Raw genomic sequence first — 23,201 nt, 5'->3', positions numbered from 1 at the left:
GCCATGACCTTTCCTGTGTTTGGAAGGGGGCGCTACTTTGGCTCCATATCTCGTCCCCGCCACTTCTTGCATTCTCCTCCCAGTCACATCCGAAATAGTTCACTTGTCTCAGCACAATCCCTCACCTTCCACTCCCTTCTCCACCCACTGCAGGATGGCTTGGAACACCAGCATTCATCCTAAATTACTCTTGCTTGGGTCATGAGTAATCTTATAGACACTGAATCCACTTGGAAAATATGAGGTTACATCCTACTTGACTACTTAGCCACACCTGTCACTCTTTTGTTGTTGTTGTTAATCCTCACTTGAGGATATTTTTTCCATTGAGTTTTAGAGAGAGTAGATGGGGGAGGGGAGAGAGAGAGAGAGAGAGAGAGGAGAGGAGAGGAGAGGAGAGGAGAGGAGAGGAGAGGAGAGGAGAGGAGAGGAGAGGAGAGGAGAGGAAGAAGAAAAAAAGAAAGAGAGAGAGAGAGAGAGAGGGAGGGAGGGAGGGAGGGAGGGAGGAAGGAAGGAAGGAAGGAAGGAAGGAAGGAAGGAAGGAAGGAAGGAAGGAAAGAGAAAGAGAGAGAGAGAGAGAGAGAGAGAGAGAGAGAGAGAGAGAGAGAGAAAGAAAGAGAGAGAGAGAGAGAGAGAGAGAGAGAGAGAGAGAGAGAAAGAAAGAAGAAAGAAAGAAAGAAAGAAAGAAAGAAAGAAAGAAAGAAAGAAAGAAAGAAAGAAGAAGGAAGGAAGGAAGGAAGGAAGGAAGGAAGGAAGGAAGGAAGGAAGGAAGGAAGGAAGGAAGAGAAACAGGTGGTCTCCCTGCATGGGGATCAAGCCTGCAACCTGTAATCTAGGTACATACCCCTGACCAAAATCAAATCTGGGACCCTTCAGTCTTCGGGCTGATGACCTGTCCATTGAGCCAAACTGGCTAGGGCCACACCTGTCACTCTTCACCAGCCCTTCTGGGTCCTCCCTTTGCTGCTGTGATGACAGCTCACCTTCCTGGTTTTTCCTTGCCTCTCTGAACACAGCCTCTATTTTTCAGTGTCTTTGTTTTCTTCCTATTTGTTAATATTGGAGTTCCTCTGGGCTTAGTCCTAGACCTACTTTTTTTTGTTGCCCTCTACATTCTTACTACAATATCTATTCCCTGCCCATGGTTTTAATTTCTAAACATTGGTCCCAGTCTCATATATCCAACACCGCAACTCAAAATTGCCGCAAGGGCACATACACGCCTCCAATGAAGTATGGCCCGATCCTGGGGATCACCTGCCTGCCTGCCTGATCACCCCTAACTGCCTCTGCCTGCTGGCCTGATCGCCCCTCACTGCCCCCCCCCACCCCCCGCTGGCCTGGTCACCCCTAACTGCCTCCCTGCCGACCTGATCACCCCTAACTGCCTCCCCTAACTACCTCAGCCTGCTGGCCTGATCGCCCAACTGCGCGCGCCCCCCCCCCCCCCCCATAGGCCTGGTTGCCCTCAAATGCCCACCTGCGGCTGCTTTCCCAAACTAACTCTCCTCTGAGCTTCTTCTCTATGGACAACATTCTGATCCACTCCAGTTGTATAAAGCAGAAGAGCTGGGTCTTCCTTAACACCTCTCTCCATCTCTTCACCCTTATCCATCACCACCAATTCACATTAGTTCAGCACCCCCAAATCTCCTGCACGTCCTCTGTATACCATCACCCTGGTCCAAGCTACCATATCTGCCCCCTCCCCAAGATGGTTTTTCTCCTCCTGCTCTTGCCCTCCCAAAGGTATCCACCCCACTCAATACACACCCTCCCCGCCTTTGCCCTAGTAACTTCTACTTACCCATTGACTTGAATTTATTTTCACATATTATCCTGATTTGCCAGACTGGTTTTTCTCTGCTTGTTATAATTCTCCTGACACCTGCACTTTATCTCCAAGTCCTGATAACAATTTTAAGAATTTAATTGTGAGTGTAATTATTTATTTAACGTCTGTCTCCCTTTTCAGAACACAAGCTTTAGCAAGGATTTGACTCTATCTTTCTTAGCCATTGGTGTATCCCTAGTGGACCACCGCCATCCCCTTGGTCATATTAAAGAGTCAGTAAATATTTGTGGAAAGGATGAATGGTTAAGGAAAAGCAATAAGAGATCTGACTACTCCGAAGCTTCTACATACCTAAAAGATTTTAAAAGCAAATGAGAAACTGACAAAAATATTTGTAACTTATGCAAAACAGCTTATGTTCTTAAAAACAGATTATAATTACCAGCTCATAAAACAATGATGAACAAAAATGAAGAGCCATACAGGGAAATGAGCACAGGGTATGGAGAGGATGTTCATGAAAGAATCAATGCAAATGGCCAATTAAGCTGAAAAACAAATCCACTCTCTCCAGTATTCTAAAAAAAGATACACACACAAACACTTATTTTTTTAAATAGTCAGTGGTGGCAGAGGTTGAAAATCGGCATATTTTTCTGTTGGGGATCCCAGAGTTGTACCAACTTTCTGGTAATATGGTAATATATATCAAAAGCCTTTAAAATAAAATGGTTCATTTATGTTGGCTCAATAGATTGATTTCCAAAAATGTGTCTTAGGGACATCAGAGTTTCATGCAAATACTTATAAGAATGTTCATCACAGTGTTGCTTATAATCATAAAGAATTTAAGCCAAATGTAATGCCCGGTAATAAAGGGTTGGTGGCTGGAATGGGGCCTGTCCTTCCCTAGGCAGCCATTAAAACACATGGCCCCAAAGAACATGTAAAGGTTTTTTTAAGTGTGACTTGTTTAGCTATAAAAGAAGATCACAACACGAAATGCACAGTAGGAGTTTAATTTTTAAATAAATAGGTATATGCATAGGCATAAAAATATCTCCAGTTCTGGGGAATAGGAGTGATTTTGTTCTTTTCTTCTTTAAATCTTTTTGTATATTCTTAATAGTCAACAGATCCTGCGTATCATGTCCATAATGAGAAAAACTAAATATATTTTAATTTAACAATAGGGAACTGATTGCAACATATGGCCAAGGCTCTATCTAGAGAGGCGAGCGTGGTGATTAAGAGTATATGCTTTGAAACTCACAGTTAGGTATTCAGTTCCCTCATTATAATTTAAGAGCCATATGACCTTGAGCGAGTTACTTGATTCTCTTAGCCTCAGTTCCCTTCTCAGCGCAAAAGAGATAATCAGTACTGGGCAGAGCTGGTTTGGGGCTTCAATGAAATAATGTATGTAAAATTCTGATCAAAGAGTAAGCGCTTCATAAAAGTACCAGCTTTTATAAGGCCAACATATAAATAGGTCCCGTAATGCTTTACATGAATTCAAGATTCCCTTGGGGGTTATAAAGAAGTTCGGGGAATTATTTATTTTGTGGTTCAGCATCTTGCAGGCTGTCACACAATGGTGGGGTCCAGCAGGAGGATGCTGGCTGGGAGACGGACCTGGATACCAAGCAGCCTAGGAAAGGTTTTGCTCATTAGGGCAAACTGCTGGCATAGGTCATTTATTCCCCTAGTTACCCAACCAGCAAATGGTTATTAAGCATCTCCCGTGTTCCAGACATTGGAGGCTCAGCAGCGAGACGGCCTCGCTGCCTCCCTGGAGCATGGCGAGCTCCTTCTAATTGGATTGAGACTTCAGGGCACGTAGTTCCCGATGGATTCAGCTGAGGAAGCACTTCCTGTAGCTGGAGAAAACTGGGCAGGGTTTGGCAAGTGAAGCTCACTTTGCATTCTGCAAATACCAGTCCTAAGGCAAGAGTCTAGCCCCAGAATCCCACGTGCTGGCAGGACTGGGGGACCTACAGATGTCCTCCAACCCTGGTCAGGTTTAGTTCAAGACCAGACTTGCTCGGTCTGCAGGTCAAAAGCCATCAGGCTTCCAAGAGAGGGGTGAAAAAACTATGGCCTGTGGGTCCGCTCCAGCCCATTGCCTGTTTTTAGAAATAAAAGTTTTGTTGAAATGAAGCCATGCCCATTTATTTGTGAATTGTCTTTGGCTGTTTTTGTGCTACAAACACAAAGTGGAGTAGTTGCAACAGGGACTGTATGGCTCACAAAGACTAAAATAATGATTATCTGACTCTTTACAGGAAAACTTGGCCAACGCCTGTTCCAGGTCAGTGAGGCGGGGGACATGAGGCGGAAGGTGGCATCAAGTTCCTAACTTTTCCCTTCTGCAGTTCCAGGTGCTGTTCCTCTAGAGTCCATCCAAGGGGGGCCCTTTGAGGAGAAGATCTACATCCAGTGGAAACCTCCCAATGAGACCAATGGGGTCATCACGCTGTACGAGGTAAGGAGGCCCCTTTGGCTGTATCTCTTGTCAGGCTCCATTCTATTGACTTCAGCCTGAGGCCGGCGAGCACCTGCTATGTTCAGAGCTCCACTGAGGGCATAAAGGGGAGTGAGACACAATCACCGACACGGTGGAAGGAAAACGAGGGCATACTGTTGTGCTGTCATGATAGCCCCGATGACCAAGCAAATGGGCATGCGATGCATTGAAGCGATTCTCGATCGCTTCAGCAGAGGTTTCAGGACGCAGGGAGCTGGGCTGTCCTGGCATGGCCAAGAGGACCCAGGCCTGGCAAGCAGTGGTTACGATTCATCCACAATGCTCGCATGATGCCCATCCTACCCACACCAGTCCCTGGGCTTCCAAAAGAATCCCAATGTCACTCCCTTCCCTGGGGGCACATGATTCTTGAGCTGTAACATTGCTCTGGGGACCAGGCATTCTTTATTGTCCTCCAAGTGATGCTGTCCTGGGATTAGCAGGACTTTATAGCAGAGATGGAGCAGATCCTCCTCAGGCATGAAGGACTCATAAGCCAACACAATGCAGCTTCCTAAATACTTTCAGAATTAGAACGAGGTGTATAGAAGTTCACTGCAAAACAAGAACAAACTAAACTTTGATAAGGCTGATAGAGCTCATTTCTAGTATTGGACTATGGCCAGGATTGATCCTCCGCCACTTACTTGCTATGTAACCTTGGATTTATCCTGTAGCCTTTCATTTATATTTATAAGCATATATAAATATATGTTTAGTACTCTGGCATTTAGAAATCTCATTAATAAATGTTAGCTCTTATCATTGCATAAAAATGAGAAAATTGAGACTCAGAGTGGTGAAGTGAAAAGACCAAAGTCACATGATGGCAAATTCATGGATCCTGAATTCAAGTGCAAGTGTCTTGCCCCTTAGTCAGCGTGGTCTGTGGACCAGTCACATCAGCAGTGCCTGGGGGCTGGTTAGAAATACTTCATCTGAAGCTTCACCAGAGCTCCCAAATCAGAGTTTCTGTTCTCACAAGATGCCTGTTTGTGATTCACATGGGCATTGGAGTTCGAGAAGCACTGCTGTAGACCAGGAGTCTTTAGAGAGTTTTGACACTTGATAAAGGAGTGTGTCCTCCTGAGAAGAGAGATGGGAAGTTCCCTCCCCCCCCCCCCCCCCCCCACCATGCTGGGCTCAACCTAATTCTGCTCCAGACAGGAAGCGGGAGCCCTTGCTTTTAAAGACATTTATAACAGAGTATATGTTTATGAGGCAATTTCCAAATTTAATTAGATGAAACCAATTTGATTTTTAAAATTAGGTTCTTGTTGTAATTGTAGAGAGAAATCCATAAATTAAAAATCACCCTCTCTGGCCTCAAAAAGTATATTTTGTGACAAAGAAAAATAGGATAACACAAATGAAAGAGAAATTCAAGATTGTCTCCCTCTTCTTAAGTTCAACCTTGAACTCAGCAAAGTCAAAAGCCAAAAACCAGGAGAGGTATAGGTGGGTTGTAATGGTCTAATACTATAAATATTGTTAAGCAGTGCAGGTCCAAGCACTATGTATTGTGTTAAGATTACATTTTCTTCTCTATGACTCTAACTTTCAACCTCTGGGTCTGTCCTTGGACAGTTTTGCCCCCCCCCTCCCCCCCCATAAAATGAGTGGCTATGATTCTGTCTCATTCTGTCTCTGGGCTTCAGTCTTCTCATTGTCATATGAAAGTGTCAGACTGGTCCAGTCTCCAACTGGGCAAGAATCAAGAGAAAAATAAATGTATGTCAAACCTATAAAACCAAAGGTTTAAAACTCATTTTGGAGTCGCTCTACTGTTAGAACCTTGCCTGTGGCCAGTCTTTGAAAGCAAAGAGGTGATGACACTTGGAGAAAAATGGCTAGTGCAAAGGCCCTGGGGTAGAAATGGCTTTGGCATGTTTGACAAATAGGAGGTCAGAGTGACTGAAGCTTTGTGAGCGTGAAGGACAGTGATAAGACCATGGGTGGGCAGGGGCAGAGTGTGTGCTTTATCCAAAGAATAAAGAGCCCTAGGAATCATATTTATATTCTTAAACAATTACCTGGCCATTGTGTGGCTAACTGGCTGTGGGTACATCAGCATCTTGGGGACATCTGAAGAGTGTGCCAGGAGGCGAGGACATTTCCATCATCTATGAAATTGCAATGAGAGCTCGGCTTTTTATTGGAAGACCTTGTGCCCAGGTAGAGATGTGGAAACTTTGTCACATCTGCCTCATTCCTGCTGTAACTCGGGTTAGGAATCAGACCATGGCCTCCGATCTCCAGGGACCTATACTTTAGTGGGAGACGCAGAACGCTCTTCTCGATCACAGAGTGGAAGGCGGTGCAGAGTTAGGTCACGCCAAAGGCCTCATGTCCACAGATGGGCATCAGACATGCAGAATCTCAGGCCCCAGCCCAGTCCCCCTGAACCAGAGTCTGTGTTTTAACAAGATCTTCTGGTGATTCATGTGCACATTGAAGTGTGAGAAGCACTGGTCCAAGAGACGTTCTAAAACCTCATCGTCTGGATCTGGAAAGTTCCGCCTGCTGAAAGCAGTGCAGTCCTTGGATGAATAATGTGGCCATTGAACGATCTGAGTGATGTCCCTGCTCACATGGGGCCCACAGCTGAGTATTTTCACCAGGAGTGGGAATCAGGCCGTTCCCACAGACCCCGCCAGAGCCCTGCTTGGGTTTGAGTGGACCTCAGTGTTCCCCAGGCGGGGCAAGTGTGTGAAGAGAGTGGGTATGGCTTTTCCCGTTCTGACTGCTCTTGTGAACAACACAGCTCCCCACAAATAGGCCATCAACCCTGCAGACAGGCACTTACAGCCTGGATGCGGACGTGGGGGACACGGCCCAGCCAAGCAGTTGTTTAACGACTCCTCAATAAAATCACTCCCAGACAAGCTGTTCAGAGTTCATGAAAAACAGTAATCAATATGTGTCTGAATTCAATTAATTGTGCTCATCTCTATCCAAAAATAAAAATCACGCAGTGTGAGGGAATTGGGCCAGAAGATGTTACACCAGCAACGGGGTTAACGAAGTGTGAAAATATTTAAAATTCAAACATGGGAAGCGTCCCTCTAAGCTTTTCTGTTTAGCAGTCAAAATCACCAAGTTTCTAATTACAGTGTATAAATCTGAGAAGCTTAAAGGGAATGAGCGGGCCCTAATGAGTCAGGAATGGGTGTCTTGATTATGCTAGAGTTGATTGACATTTATCTGGTGAGCTATTCTAGGCGCCTGGCATTCAGAATTGAATAAAACACACACTCTGCCTCAATAACATAAGGCGGCGTTCCTGTGTGGGAGTGCCTTTAAAAGGTACGATGGGGTCGGGGGGTGGTCAATATTTTTGCAGCATGCAGATGGTGTGTGAGTGTATTGGGAGTGCATGGCAGGAGGGCTGGGCGCGAGTTCTGAGACAGAGGAGTTCTACCAGGGACTGGAGCAGTAACACACTGATGGAGAGAGGAACCAGTGGCACACAGGAGCTCAGGAACAAGCTCTCAAAGAGAGAGGCCCATAGGCGGTACCGGCTCAGGTTGGATGTCAGACACACCTTTCTCCTGTCCTTGGACTCAGCCACTATGGCCACTCAGAGCTCACTGACCCCAGACATGCTCATGGCTCTGGTCCATAGAGCAGCAATGGGATGAGGGGTCGGGGGGAAGTGGTCCTGACAGGCAAGAGGTAGTGCAGGCAGGAAATGACTAACACAGCCCAAAGCAAGAATTTGCATAAATCAAACTGGATCTACATTAATTAGGATACACAATTTGCATAATGCAGGCTGCTATTGGGTATAACTTGAGCCAGGCTGGTAACTAGGATAAAAGCTCTTGTTTCTTTTGAATTGTGTAAGCCAGAAATGTGGGAATTCTCTGTTTCCCTCACCAGTTGCCACAACATCGAATGCTCTAGAAAGTTCGATTTACTTCTGCCAAAGAAGACACGAATTAGGTCACATGGCCGCATCTGAGCACTCATCTCTTACCGGGACCATTTCAGGACCTCGCTACCCACCCCCCACTGATGCTTCCCCTAGTCCACTTCTCCCCCTTCAGCCAGACCCAACACCCTAAATGTAAATCTAATCCGGGCACTTCCCTGCTTTGGCTTCATCTTAACTCTAGGGCTCTGAAGGACCTGGCCCCTGCTGGCCTCACTAATGCCCTGTCCTGCCCTTCCCCCCCATTGCTGTGTGTGTAGCAGCCCCTGCAGCCTTCTAGCATTTTCTCAAGCTCACCCAGTTCTTAGCAGCTCATAGGACTTTGTGGATTCAGTCCTTCTGCCTACAAGAGTTTTTACTTTATACTTCTCATTCTATGCCTCTCCTTCATATTCTGCACCTCCAGGAGGCGTTCCCTGCCCACTCTCCACATCACCCGGCATTCCGTACCATCTTCACACTCTGCACTGGTTTTGTTGTTGTGCTTCAGTATCATCCAGCCACCTCCTGGACGTTTAGCCCGTCATGGGCCATGTGACTATTATTCAGTGTTGACTTAGTGGTGCCACAGTGCTCCGATATGAGGTTAAACATTATTCTGAATGTTTCTGTGATGCTGTTTTTGGATGAGATGGCATTTAAGTGGACTCTAAGTAAAGCAGATCAACCTGCTTAATGTGGGTGGGCCTCATCCAATCAGTTGAAGGTCAGACTAGAACACAAGACTGAGCTCCCCTGAGCAAGAGGAAATTCTACCTGCAGATGAGCCTCAGATGTAAACTGTGACATTAGCGCTTCCCTGTTTCCCCAGCCTGAAAGCCTTTGGCCTTGAACTTAATACTTGCCATATTTGTTCTTTCTTTTTAGTATTGTATCCTGGGAAGGTAAGAGAGGAGTGTTCACATGTGCTCAGTTAATATTCCTTGGCTGACTATGTGGATTCTTGCTTCAGCTTAACAAGGAGTAATGGTGAAAGTTGTGTTCTAACCAATTTAGTAGTTCTACAGCCCGGTGGAGATTGGAATCATACCTTGGGAGCCTCCCAAATGTAGATAAATATATAGGTACGTCGATACATAAATGGATGATGGATGCATGCCTGGGCCTCATTGCAGTCCAAATGAATCTGAATCCCTGGGGGGTGGGAGGGTTCTATCCATGTGGGGTTTTTATTAGTTCCTTGGGTAATTCTAACATAAATCCAGAGTAGGGAGGAAGTAAAATGAATTCACTTAATCTCTTTTGCTACATTATCCTAGCCAAATGTCCCTAATTGAACAGGCAGCCCTGTCTTCATTCTCACTCTGCCAGAGTCCAACTCTGTCAGATAGGACACCACAGGCAACTCACTCAAACACAGGTGGGTGCTAGGTGCTGGTTTTTAAAGGTTCGAGTTCAAGAGGCATTGGCTATTTCTCCTCAAGTTTGCTAACCAGGTAGTTTGTGGAGTAAATGGAGACACACATTCTGTCAGTTTCCCTTTGCATTTTGCTAACAGCATCTTGCAACGCTGATGCTGAGCCCACCACAGACCTTACCTTATAGATCTGTTCCCTTCTCCTGTGTCGTAGAAATCAGTTCTGTTGTTTATTTGTGAGATTAAAAAAGGCGTATGCACACACAAAATGTAATAGATTTTGCCCAGAGGCCTCCCCTAAATCTTAAGAGTCAGGGCCCTGGGATGTCTAGGAGCTGTTTTTCCTAATCCTCAGCCCATCACTCAATCTCCGTAGGATGTTTCTCGTCCAGGGACCTGAAAAATGCAGGCACCCCCTAGTAGATGCCAGACTCGGATCCACTGGGCTGACAGACAGGTTGACAGGTGTTTCAATAGGAACGGCCTGAGGTTGAAAAGAATGATTTCTGGCACTGGGCGTCTGCAAGGACGGGGAGTTGTGTGCTGAAGGAAGTTGCATTTATGTAAGTGAGACTATTACAGCTGTCTGTCATCCACTGGAAGAATATCAAGAATGCCTATATGTTTGCCTCTGGGTGGTTTTATTTTATTTTTTTCCTTTTGCTATTACAACCTGTTTGTGATGGAGCCAGGTAACTTGACAGTAGGAATCAACAGATGCATAACGCTCATTACCCAAAGAACAGCAAATCACGTTCTCCTGGCAAGGAGACATTCCTTGCACGAAGCATTAATCATTCAGCTCGACTACAGGAAAACAGCAGAGGTTGCTGCACGGCAAGTACTCCTGCAGGGTGCGCATGTGGATAAGTAGGTTTGTCTTGCTGTGTGTGGTGCATAAACATGTATGTTTGTGAGTTTTTGTACTTGTACACTGGCGTGTATATGCACATGTGCATTTATGGGCCTGAGGCAGGCATGGGTGAATCATTCATGATTGGGCTGTACCCACATTCTCAATTGCATCTTCGGAATTGCTCTATTTCTTTGGAGAGTTAACGATAGGGGGTGTCATAGACACCACACTATGTCTGTTTTCTCCTAGACTGGAGGAGCCAGGTCACCTCACATCCATGACATAGATTCAAATGTCACAGGAGAACTCCCTGTAGCTTCAATAGGCTCCCAGCTGTTTCTCGTGAACTTCTGTCATAATTATCTGTTAGAACTTTTGATAAAGGAAAATTTTGCATTAAAAAACATCTGTAGTTTGCCCTGGCCAGCATGCTCAATGATTAGAGTGTCAGCCCACACACTGAAGGATTTAGGTTCGATTTCTGGTCACGGGCACGTACCTGGGTTGCAGGTTCGATCCCTGGCCCGGTCAGGGTACATGTGGGACACACCAAGCGATGTCTCTCTCCCATTGATGTTGCTTTCTTTCTCCCCTCCTCCCTTCCTTCCTCCCATTCTAAAAAAAATAAATAAATGGAAAAATATCCTCAGGTGAGGATTAACGATAATAATAATAATAATAATAATAATAATAATCTGCAGGCTAAATTTATTCCTGAGCATGTACAGTTTTCCTAGGAGAGTGGAGGGAAGGAAACGAAAAGGTAGTTCTGCGTCTGGCACAGCCTGGGTTCTCCTCACATTCCTTGCAGGGGGGAAACTATGTTTGGGGCACTGTGCACCCAGCAGGCTTTGTAGAGAAACAGCCCATACATCTGAGTGGAACCCTCTCTCTAGCTGTGTGTGGTCCTTTCAGTGAGCTCTGCCCCGAGGCGGTGTATAAGCTGCCAAGGGTCTCTAAACATCATAAGTTGTTCTTTCATCTCAGATGTTTTACCTGAGTCGCAGGCTCCTGTTGGAATTCCTCCAGGACTGGGCAAGGCAGCACGGACCTGCCGCTTTCAGCCGGCCAGCCCTTCTATATGTATTTTGGTCAAAAGAGCTCTGTGTTTGGGACCTAAATGAAGGGTGATTGCGAGTGTTCACCCACCATGGGGCATTGGGAGCCTTTACTGGGATGTCTCTGGAGACTGGAATTCAAATTTCTGATTCAGAGATTATGCTGTCATCAGACTCAGGAGATGGCAGATGGCATTCCCTCCTCTCCCGCTGAGTCCATGGTCCTTTATTTGACTACCTAAAATTTACCCAAGTGCAGGGTGTTGGCCTACATAATTATGGACTCAATGCATGCATACATACTTAAATGCATATGCATGCCTCTACATACATACACACATACATACCTACATACCAGTTCTTCTTCAGAGGCCTTCAAAATATATGTCATAAAAATCATCATTGCTTTCCTGGTCTCCCTTTTATTCCATACATATGTTTAGTGCACAGGTGTCATTACAAATCAAATCATGAAGTGTGCAAGGAGGAAATTGATTATTGACATTTGGTTTTCCATAGTGATCCCCTTTCCCTACCTGGGTCTTGTTTTCTACACCAGTGACCTGGAAGAATTGGGCCAGGTAGATTCAAAGGCTCCTTCCTGCTCTGACCTACCACTCAGGTGCCCCAATTGGAATTGATCTTACTCCTAGTTTCATGGAACACTTTCCTCATTGGTTTGTCTGTGGCCTTCTTTTGTATGTATTTATTCATTTTTGTAACAACACACCAACTACCGGGAAAACCAGCACTTTTTGCAATAGCTTGTATCTGTTTATGAGGTCCTCCAATCTCACCCTCCTGACTCCTCCTGCTATCCAGAATCATGTATATAATTCCTTTTTATGTAGTTTTACTACCTGTATGCATTTCTTAAGGGCATACTATTTTGTTTTATCAGTCTTTTAACTTTAATAAAGGATTCTGAGTTGTATATAATCTTTTGGCACATCTTAATTCCATATTTTGTGCTAACAGTCATTCCTATCCGTGAGTGCTGCTGTAGTGCATTCATCTTGACTGCTGTATAGTATTCCGTCCTGCGAAGACATTAGAACACATTTATACATTATTCTTTGATAGGTGTCTGGGGTTGCTTCCAGTATATTGCCTTTATCAATGATATAAGCATCATTGTACATACCTTCTATTGCATATGTGCAAAATAGTTTCTTGAGTTTATATCGAGAAACTAGGTATATTGTCAATGAATGTTGAACTTCACAAAAAGGAAAAAAAAAGAGCCAAGCTATTTTCCAAACTATTCTCACCAATTTACACTTATGCCAGCAAAGTATAAGAGCTTTAATGATTCCAAATTCTCTTCAGTATCTGGTATTGTCAGCGTTCTTCCTTTTGGCTACTTAAATCGGTATACAATGGCATCTCCTCATTGTCTTGCTCTGTATCACCTCAGTCATTAGCAAGGCTGAATATATTAGTTCCTCATTTATATTTCCTTTTCTGTGGGATGTCCATTCGTGTCTTTTGCCCATTTTTCTATGGGATTATTTGTCCTATTTTTATTGATATTAGTAGTTCTTTATGTATTTTGAATACTGTTTTGTGAGTTACATATGTAACTTGCCATTTTTACTTTCTTTAAGAGATTATTTGATGACAAAAGCCCTTGGTTATAATATAGAAAATTTTATCAGTCTTTGCATATATAGTGAGCACGTTGTATTCTTAAGAAGCTGTTCCCCAAACCAAGGTAAGAAAGACCATTTCCTAGAGTGCTACTAAAAAATGTACGGTTTTGCTAAGTTTAAATCCCTAACCTATCTGCTCTTAATTAATGTGAAAGGAGTGAGAATGGGGTACAACATTCGTTTTTTCCTATGTGGATAAATACCTTTCTCAGGCCCTTTTAAGAATAGTCCCTCTTTTCCCTCGATCTGCCAGCCATATCTGACCTGTGCTCAAATTCCTCATACGCATGCATTCATTTCTGTGCTCTCCATCCCACTGGCTACCATGCATTACAGCCACATACAGTCATCACAGTTATAGCTCCCCCTTACTCCTGATCTCTACCAAGGCAGACCCCTCCTCCTCCTCCTTCTTCAGAGACATCGTGGCTATTCTTGCCCATGGCTCTTTCATTTAGAATCCACTTATCACGTTTAATGCAAATCCCTGTTGTAGTTTTGATTAGAATTGCATTGAATGCGTAGAACAACATGGGGGGTAACTGACATCTTTACACAATTAAACCTCTCTCTCTTAAATCTCTCTCTCTCTATTTATTTAACTTCTTTATAATGTTTCCCAGAGTTTTAGTACCTAACTTATGGAGAGATTGCATTTGACATAAAATCCAAACTGCTAATTTAGGTCCAAAAGACCTTGCATCTTGCATTCTCTTTTTCTCTCTAGTCTCAAGGACCTTCTTCTATATCCTTCCATGTGCCCAGGTCCCTCCTGCCTCAGGCTCCTTGCGCATGGAGTTCTTAGGTACCTGAAAGCTCTTCCACCTCATCTTTCATAGCCAACTCATTCACATACTGCAGGCGCCAACAGGTGTGCTACCTCCTCAGAAAGGCCCTCCCCAACGGTCGCAAAGGAGACTCCAGCCACTCACCACTATTCTCTATCACTGCTTTCATTTCCTGAATAATATGCATCACAATTACTAATTATTACATACAGGGTGGGCAAAAGGAGGCTTACAGTTGTGAGTATGTAAAACATGGAGTTTATTCTTTGATTAGTATTCATTTATTAATTTTTGCATTATTTATTTATTTAATTTTAAAAAAATTGCATTATTTATTATTATTAATAACCCACTTTTGCCCACCCCTGTATTTATTTATGAGTGCATCTCCCTGTATGGTAGGTGCTATGAAGGCAGGACCCACATCTATATTACTCACCATTGAGGAACCCAGTGTCTGGAAAACAGAAGCTCAGTTCATTTATTTTTTACTTTTTAAGCTTTATTTCATTGTTTAAAGTATTACATATAGTATTACATATGTCTCCCTTTTCCCCCATTGGCCTCCTCCCAGCCACCCCCACCTCCCAGGAGATACCCTCACCCCCAGTGTCTGTGTCCATTGGTTATGCTTATATGCATGCATACAAGTCCTTTGGTTGATCCCTTACCTCCCCGCTTCACCCCCCGCCCGACTTCCCACTGAAGTTTAACAGTTTGTTCGATGCTTCTTTGTCTCTGTATCTGTTTTTGTTCATCAGTTTATAATGTTCATTATATTCCACAAATGAGTGAGATCATGTGATATTTATCTTTCTCTGATTGGCTTATTTCGCTTAGCATAATGCTCTCCAGTTCCATCCATGCTGTTACAAATGGTAATAGTCCCTTCTTTTTTACAGCAGCATAATATTCCATTGTGTAGATGTACCACAGTTTTTTAATCCACTCATCTGCTGATGGGCACTTAGGCTGTTTCAAAATCTTAGCTATGGTACATTATGCTGCTATGAACATAGGGGTGCATATATCCTTTCTGATTGGTGTTTCTAGTTTCTTGGGATATATTCATAAAAGTGGGATTACTGGGTCAAATGAGAGTTCCATTTTTAGTTTTTTGAGAAAACTCCATACTGTTTTCCACAGTGGCTGTACCAGTCATTTGTTGATTTGTTGATGATAGCCATTATGACAGGTGTGAGATGGCATCTCATTGTCATTTTAATTTGCATCTCTTGGATGATTAGCAACTTTGAGCATGCTTTCATATGTTTCTCGGCCTTCTGTATTGTCAACTTTCGAAAGGTGTCTATTTAAGTCCTTTGCCCATTTTTTGATTGGGTTGTTTATCTTCTTTTTGTTAAGATGTATGAGTTCCCTATAGATGTTGGAGATTAGGCCCTTATCGGATATAACATTGGCCAATATGTTCTCCCTATTTTTTTTTAATGAATGAAGATTGAGAGGTTCCATTCGATCTGATGTACAATGATAGTCAGAAATAACTCTCAGCTTCAGTTAGCCCACAGATATGACAGATACAACCATATAAAAACATAAGATTATATCCTAAGTCCTTTAATAATCTATAATAGTCTACCTGAGGTTCCAGTGACCACTGAGCTTACATTTAATTCACAGAACCCAACCACTAATAGGTACACTTATCAAGGTTAGGGATCTGTTTTTCCCAAGTACCTAAAACAGGACCTGGCATTAAGCACTACTCAGTATATATCTGCTTAATGAATAAACCTGGATTCCAACCTTGAATCAAAATTAAGGCAACAGCTACAACAGATATTTAAGTATTCTTTATGATTGCTTGATTTTTTTAAAAATAATTTATCCTGTGTGAATGTTAGTGGCATCACAACAACATTATACGGTGCCAGGAAGATGGGGAGTGGAAAGTAACCCCTATCTTACTCCCTCACACTTCAACAGCTTCCATGGGTTTATTTTTTTCTAGTCCTTGTGCATTTACTAGTACATCTTGTGCAGGATTATGGCCATATTGCAAAATTTGAATGTTCACTACGTTGAACATTTTCCCATTTCAATGTGATCTACGTAACTTCTCCATTTCCTGGTCCTCTGATCCCCAGGCACACAGGCCATACTTTGCTTCCCAATCATTCTGTTTTGGAGTGTGTTGATTTTCCTAGATGTAAGACAGAAGTTTAGGGTAAAAGGGTGGCCTGGGTCTCTCTAAATATCTGGTTAGCAAAGCTTGACCATCTGCTCTCCTTTTCCTTTTCAGCAGATTTGTCAATAGCAAGCAGAGGGGTTTGCATGCCTTCCACTGGTCACAGAACTTCGCTCAAAATACTGTATCTCTCTGTTCATCAGGAATAGACCTAAGGGAGGGGCACAGAATAATATGTCCAAATTTGGATGGAAATCTATAAACCCAGAGTTAGAAGTGGTGGTCATATTTTCCTCCTTGTATTAAAGTTTGAGTCTCAGTTTGCTTATTTGCTAACAAGTGGAGATCAATGTGGAGCACATGTGTGTTCCATGCCTGCCTAATACCAATCCCATGACAGATCAATAATCAATCAGGGCATGTCCTTCCACTGACCTCTGACATGGCCTTGGAATCTCTCTCATAGCATGCTTGGTGATCATTTCCAATCGAATGGAATGGGAATAGCATTCAGGATGAGGCCTACCTACCTTCCCAGCCTGTTTTCAGTGCACCGCTGTGGGGTGGGTGAAGCTCTGTATCAGTGGTTCTCAACCTTGGCTGCACATTAGAATCACCTGGGAATCTTTTTAAAATCCTGATTTCTGGGCCTCATCCTCCGGAAATTCTGTTTCTTTGTTATGGGGTGGGGCCACAACATTAGTAACAAAGAAACAATTTCTAGAGGATGAGGCCCAGAAATCAGGATTTTAAAAAGATTCCCAGGTGATTCTAATGTGCAGCCAAGGTTGAGAACCACTGCATTTACTCATAGCTTTGTCCTCCAGAAGCTGTTTTTACTGCACTTCCTTGTTTTGTTTTGTTGTTTTTCTGTACGCTGAGCATGTTTCAGTTTTAGATCTTTTTTACAATAGTTATATTCTTAACAAACTCTGTTGCAATGCCTGCTGGGACCTCAGCATTATGGACCAATCCTATATAATAAAAGCCCAGCGACCGAATGACAGAATGACCAGAACAACTGGTCGACCGGTCGCTATGATGTGCACTGATCACCCGGGGGCAGACCCTCAATGCAGGAGCTTTCCCCTGGTGGTCAGTGTGCTGACCGAGATGCGTGGCTGACCGGGATGAGCAGCTACTCCCACTGCGAACCCCAGGCTGGCGGGCAGAAACCTGGGCTGCAATTGTCGCCTCCTCCCCCCAGGCTCCTCCTCCTCACTCCCTGCTGCCTCCTGCAGACTCCTGCAGTCTGCACAGCCCCACCGCCGCTGGACTCACAGAGCTGACTGACCCCGGAGGCTGGGAGGCAGGTTCGTGGCCGCTGCGGGACTGAGGCCTACTCCACTACCTCTCAGTGCTGTTGTCCCTGGGCCCAGCTCAAACTAGGTCCCCTGGAGAGGTGAGTGCTCTGGCTCCACAGAAGATGCCGGACCAGGGAGCAGCCATTGAGAGGGCGGGTCCACAGCTGCTCAGCTTACTGGGATGAGCAGCACTCCCACAGTGGGCCAATCCCCACAGGCCATGCCCCCCACCAATGCACAAATCCTGTGCACTGGGCCTCTAGTAAGAAGATAAAACAGCTGGTCTCAGATTCTGGGGAAACTTCCCAGGTACTCCAGCCCCACTGGGCAGCTGTGTCCGGTTGACAGTAGATTGAAGCACAGTTCAGATATGTCTGTATCAAGCATGGCAAGTTAAGGGGACTAGAGATGTTGGAAATTAAGACAGACAGCAGGCATAGTTTCCTGAGGGTCCACCTGTCTCCAGGAAGACCCTCAGGAGTATGCAGAGGCGCAGAGAAATGCTCCGTCCTATGTAACCCGCTGGGTTCAGCAGCCTTCCAGGAGAAACTGTGTTAGGCACACCCGTGGCTGTGTTTTCCCAGGGCTCCTGAGTATCAAGACCTCACTAGCTGCAGCTGTTGCTATGCCCTTGGCCCAAAGTGAAGCTTGGACTTCAAAAGACCTACGGAGATTGTATCTAGGTAGGTGTGGGCAAGGTGGGTGTTGAGAATAGCCTTGGCCACTCCCTTCTCTCCAGCTGTTTGATCCCTGAACGAGATAGACTTGTGCTCTCCCTGGAGCCTTCAGGAACTGGCCCCAAGAGCCATGGTCTAGGACCCTAGTCCTGCCACTCCTAGCATCAGGCATGTTGTACTCGGTGAGGCTTAGCTGCTCTCTTTGTCCTTTCCCGCCTTCTGAGTAAATGTGCTGTTGGCAATGCTGGAAGGCAGTTCTTTCTAATGACTGTGCTGCTACTTGGAGTAAGGGGCCAGTTCTGTGGAGGGAGGAAGATGCCATAGGTGAGAAAGTCTAACTAATCACCCATCGAGAGAGTTTTCGTGATTGTGACTAAAACACAGCAGCACCACAGGAACACGGAGAGCGCACAGAGCCACGGGACCACAGAGCACGTGCAGGGCCCCAGGAACACGGAGCATGGGTAGAGGTTTCAAGACAGTATTGGAACTGCCCTTCAGGATCATATAGTATATCACCAGCTCTGTGCACTTCCCACCAACAAATGCACTCTGTAATTTCAGACTTCCCCAGGAATTTTTTATAACAATATTACAGAAAGTCTGGGTATAAGGGGAAAGCATCACCTATAATCTCTTCTCCTAACACAATTATTCTGCCTTGTATTTTATCTCTGTTAATATGCATGCATCTTTCACCTAACTAATTACAATTACATAAAATTTGCTATCGTACTTTTTCATTAAGTGTTTTATCACAATCATGGAGCTTTTATAGCACCATGGAAACAGCTTATCTTTTTTAATGACGGCATAATTGTCCATTGAGTGTACATATACCCTAGTTTACTTATTCATTCCTCTATTGTGTTTCCATATTCCTGATAACTCTGTAATGAACCTCGTGCATATGGTGGCATTGTGTCCCGGTAGAAAGAATATGGCCTTCCGATCAGATGGACCTGGATTCAAATCCCAGTTCTAACATTAACTAGATGGAAGGCTCTTGGGCCAATTAACGCTCTGAAACTGAGTTATCTTATATGCTTAAACTTTTAAAAATTCCTGTAAGAGAATTAGTATTCAAGTCTACAATTTAGGAGTATTGTAAGAATTAGATATACAGTAATTCCTCACTTAACATCATCAATAAGTTCTGCAGCTTTAAGCGAAATGCATTTGACAAAACCAATCTTGCCATAGGCTAAATGATAGAAACAAGAGTTAAGTTCCTACAGCATCTCATCAACATTATAAGATAGTGATACTGAACAAAGCGATGTTATTTGAGGACCTGCGGTATGTTGCAGTCATAGCTACCTAGCAGCCATTCAATGTCATGGTTGTTTTACTTTCTCCTCTACTTGGTGTACTTGGTGTATTTCTATGTTAGAAATTACCCCCCCGCCCCCCATGAAATTACAGGGTTGAAGAGTCACTCTTGTGACTCTCGATATATATTGACAGATTGTTCTCCAAGTGTGATCATGTGCTTTGAGCCCCGTGGTTTTTTAAATGCCAATCACTGTGTCTGGGAAGCAGGCCTTTGGCAGCTCACCAGAGATTTATGTCAGCTTTCATGATGCCCTCAGAGCAGGCGGATGTGTGAAGAGCTTATCACATGTTGGCAGATCCATTTACGCTCTCCAAGGACATGCCAGAAACACTCTTGCTTCAGCAACTCATTGCTCACTTCCCCTCCCCTAGGCCCTTTAAGTGCCTTGGCCTTCAATAATCTCTAAGAAGGTCCTGGGGACCCTATGGAACTCTGAGCTGGAGGACTCAAAGCAAGGTTCCCAGAGGCTCTGCCACCAGCGGACTGTGATACATCACCAGTCACACCTCCCACGGCCTCAATGAGCTCATCTGTGAAAGAGAAGGTTGAGGCATTTGGGCTCTGAAGCCAAACCACTAGGAGTGTGTTCTCCTGTCATCAGCATCCTCTGGGAGCTCTTCAGAAATGCACCATCTCAGGCTCCACCCCAGACCTGCTGAGGCAGGGTCGGCATTGTTATAGGGTCCCTAGGTGACCTCTCTGCACATTAAAGTTTGACAGGCGCAGCATGAAATTACCTGTGGGCCAAGATTTTTTATCCTGTTGGGAACATCTGGGAGCCCCAATTTTAGAACCATGGTCTCCCTGCACTAGGCCTGCACTGAGTCAAGAATTCCCTAACATGCATGAGGTTCCTCCCCTGCCCATCTGTGGACTAGATGCCACTTCTTATGGGTCAGGGTCATAGCAACCAATACTTTCCTCCCTGAGGGGCCAGAGCCATTTTGCTGAAACACAGATCTTACTAATCACTTTACTCCCTAAATCCATCCCCAGATCCCAGTGTCTCTCAAGATAGAATCTGAATCATTTTGAAGTTGACCAGCAGGTTCCTCACTGAATGGCCTCCCCAGCATCCTCTCCTGTTTTTATTCCCGCCTCCCCAAATCCACAGGCTTTACTTGACATCCATACCACACTGTCCTTGTTCTCGTCTTCCCTTTCTCTAGGATGCTCTCCCAATGCCTCCCTTCTTATAGTGAAGTCTGCGCGCCCCTCCGCACCTCAAGGGCTCGGGGACCCCTTCAGGCAGACTGTTTCTCTGAACCACCTGAAGGAGAGCTTCCTTCTTGTTATGTGTCTTGATAGCACATACTGCCCTGTGCTCTGATTGCTTAATTTCTACATCTGTCTACAGTGAGGCTCAGAATTCTCAGACTTCCAAGAGCATATTTCATTCCCTGTTGAGATTCTAGGACCCGGCACCTGGTAGGCCTCCATGGAGGGCAGTGGCGCGGACAACTTCCCTTCCACTCTCAGTCTCCCCACCCTTCTCTGCCTGCCCTCTGGCTCTGGAGATTGACTCTCAGACATCACTGAGCTTCCTTGCCTTTTTCGCTTCTGTTCAGCTGAAGGGCTCCCTGCAGCAGATGGAAGGTGGGGAGAAAGGAAAGGTCGTTATTGCTCAGCTCCCTCAGGGAAGGTCCAGGCTCCTCTCAAGGTGACCTTCTGGGTTCTGGGACCTGCTCCATCCTCCGTCCATCTCTCCCGTACTGAACCTCCACCCTCTCCAACTATGCCTCGTTTCCCTCACCCTGCTGACAGGGTCAACACTTCCTCCTTGAATTATCCATCATTTCCTGCTGGGACCCCACTGAGACCCCTGTCACCATTGCCACGTACCATTCAGAGTGGACTTGATCTCAAGCCCCAAAACTCCATCAAGCAAGGATGATCCCCATTAATATGGAGGCTTAGGGAGGCGATATAATTTGCCAAAGATTGCACAACTAGTAAGTAAAATCTGGATTCCTACCACGTTGGGTTATAAAACCTATCCACTTAACTAGTCAGCCATAGTGCTTCCTCCACAGGCACTCGATGATCATGGAATCGATCTGAACTCCCAGTCATGGTCAGTCCACCTGACTGGGATGATCAAGAGCTCGCAGATGGGAGTTAAAGAGGCAGCCTTGAGACAGAGAGGGAGACAGAGGTCTGGAGCCAGCTAGAACTGTCTTCCCAGCTAGAACAGTCTTCCCAGCTAGAACTGTCATGTCTTTGGAGTGCCTCTCAGTCAGAACAAGGGCCGGAGCAGGGAGAGAGCAGGTGGGAACACATGGGGGAGCTTCATGGTCCCCAGCAGAGGTGGTTTCACTATCATGATTCTGTTTGCAAATCCCATTCAACCTGAATATCTCTGCAGTTGAGTGGACACATTCAAAGTGCTGACCTCCCCTCTTATGCAGCTGAATGGCGTGCATGACCCGATGGCTTCGGGAGGGTTCTGACATGCGTTTCTGACACGAATATGCCCTGTCTGGTATGTCAGCATCAAAGGAAAATTGCAGGAGGCAAATTGGGTTAATATGTCTCAATACTGGTAAAAAATGTCCCATTTCAAATCAATTTTGAGCCGGGCCAGTGTGACTCAATGGTTGAGTGTCGACCCATGAACCAAGAGGTCACCAGTTCAATTCCCAGTCAGGGCACATACCTAGGTTGTGGGCTACATCCCTAGTAGGGGGCATGCAGGAGGCAGCTGATCGATGTTTCTCTCTCATCTTTGTTTCTATCTCTCCCTTCCTCTCCCTCTCTCTCCAAAATCAATAAAAAACAAACATTTTATTTTTCAAGTCAATTTTGAAAAAAAACAAACAGTACTTTTCAAACATCTGCAGAGCAATGTCAAAATGGGCTGAGCTCCCTATAAACAACCATGGCAGTTTATGAAGTTTCACATTTTTAAATCAATTATTATCTTTAAATAACAAAGGAAACCTATCCTGGGCCATAGGATGATGGCTTCTATCATCAAGTGTGGACAGCAGTGCCCAGTGACCAAGTTCAATTTGTGGTTTCAATCCCAGGAGAGCAAGTCCACCCCCCAGTGGTCACCCCTTACCCTCGGGGCAGTGCCTCTCTTGTGGGCGTCCTTGGGGTCCTGCGCCTGGATGTCCACACACTTATGCTCGGGGGTGTCCAAGTGTTTGAGCTTGAGAAATACTGGAAGATGAAAAGACTTTTCCCTTTTCTTTTTTTACACTTTTTGCTCCAAAGTGACTTTTAAAGAAATCTTTATTGTTGAAAATATTACATATGTCCCCTTTTCCACCCCCATTGATCTTTTCTAGCCCTCCCCTGCTCCCACTCCCAGGCCTTCACCACCCTAGTGTCTGAGTCCCATGGGTTATGCATAAATGCATACAAGTTCATTGGTTGATCTCTTCCCACCCACCCACCCACCCTTCCCTGCCTTCCCTCTGAGAGTCTGCAGCCTGTTTCATGCTTCTATGTCTCCAAATCTATTAATAAATTCTTGTTATTGTAAGTGCTCAACAGAAAGTTCTAGAAAGGAAGCAAGAAGAGAGGACAGGAGGGAGAGTAGATCTGACCATCCAAATCAGTTGTTTGCCAACCTAGCTGAGCTTTCAAACCAGAGCTTTGCAAAGACAGGGAGGTCGGGGTCCTCCTTAAAGATAATGAGTCAGAGTCAGGGGCAGTGCCAGGCAGTACTTATAATTGGAACCCAGGGGAGCCCCTTGTGCAGCCAGATTTTAGAGCCACTGTGGGGAATCTCTCTGGACTGCCTTGGCCCTGGTTGGGGTC

At 44.9% G+C, this 23,201-nt stretch overlaps 1 protein-coding gene across 1 annotated transcript in view; it reads left to right on the top strand.

The window, feature by feature from the left end:
- PTPRT (protein tyrosine phosphatase receptor type T) overlaps positions 1 to 23,201 on the top strand; it is a 682,122-nt gene that overhangs the window by 352,614 nt on the left and 306,307 nt on the right. The window contains exon 8 of the mRNA XM_036323307.1: positions 4,171 to 4,280. Coding sequence (XP_036179200.1) covers positions 4,171 to 4,280 — 110 coding nt within the window. The remainder of the gene's footprint in view (positions 1 to 4,170; positions 4,281 to 23,201) is intronic.

The sequence above is a fragment of the Myotis myotis genome, unplaced genomic scaffold (assembly GCF_014108235.1).
Source record: "Myotis myotis isolate mMyoMyo1 unplaced genomic scaffold, mMyoMyo1.p scaffold_m19_p_9, whole genome shotgun sequence".
NCBI lineage: Eukaryota > Metazoa > Chordata > Mammalia > Chiroptera > Vespertilionidae > Myotis > Myotis myotis.
The sequence above is the reverse complement of the archived record's forward strand: the minus strand, read 5'-3'. Positions and strand labels throughout refer to the sequence as shown.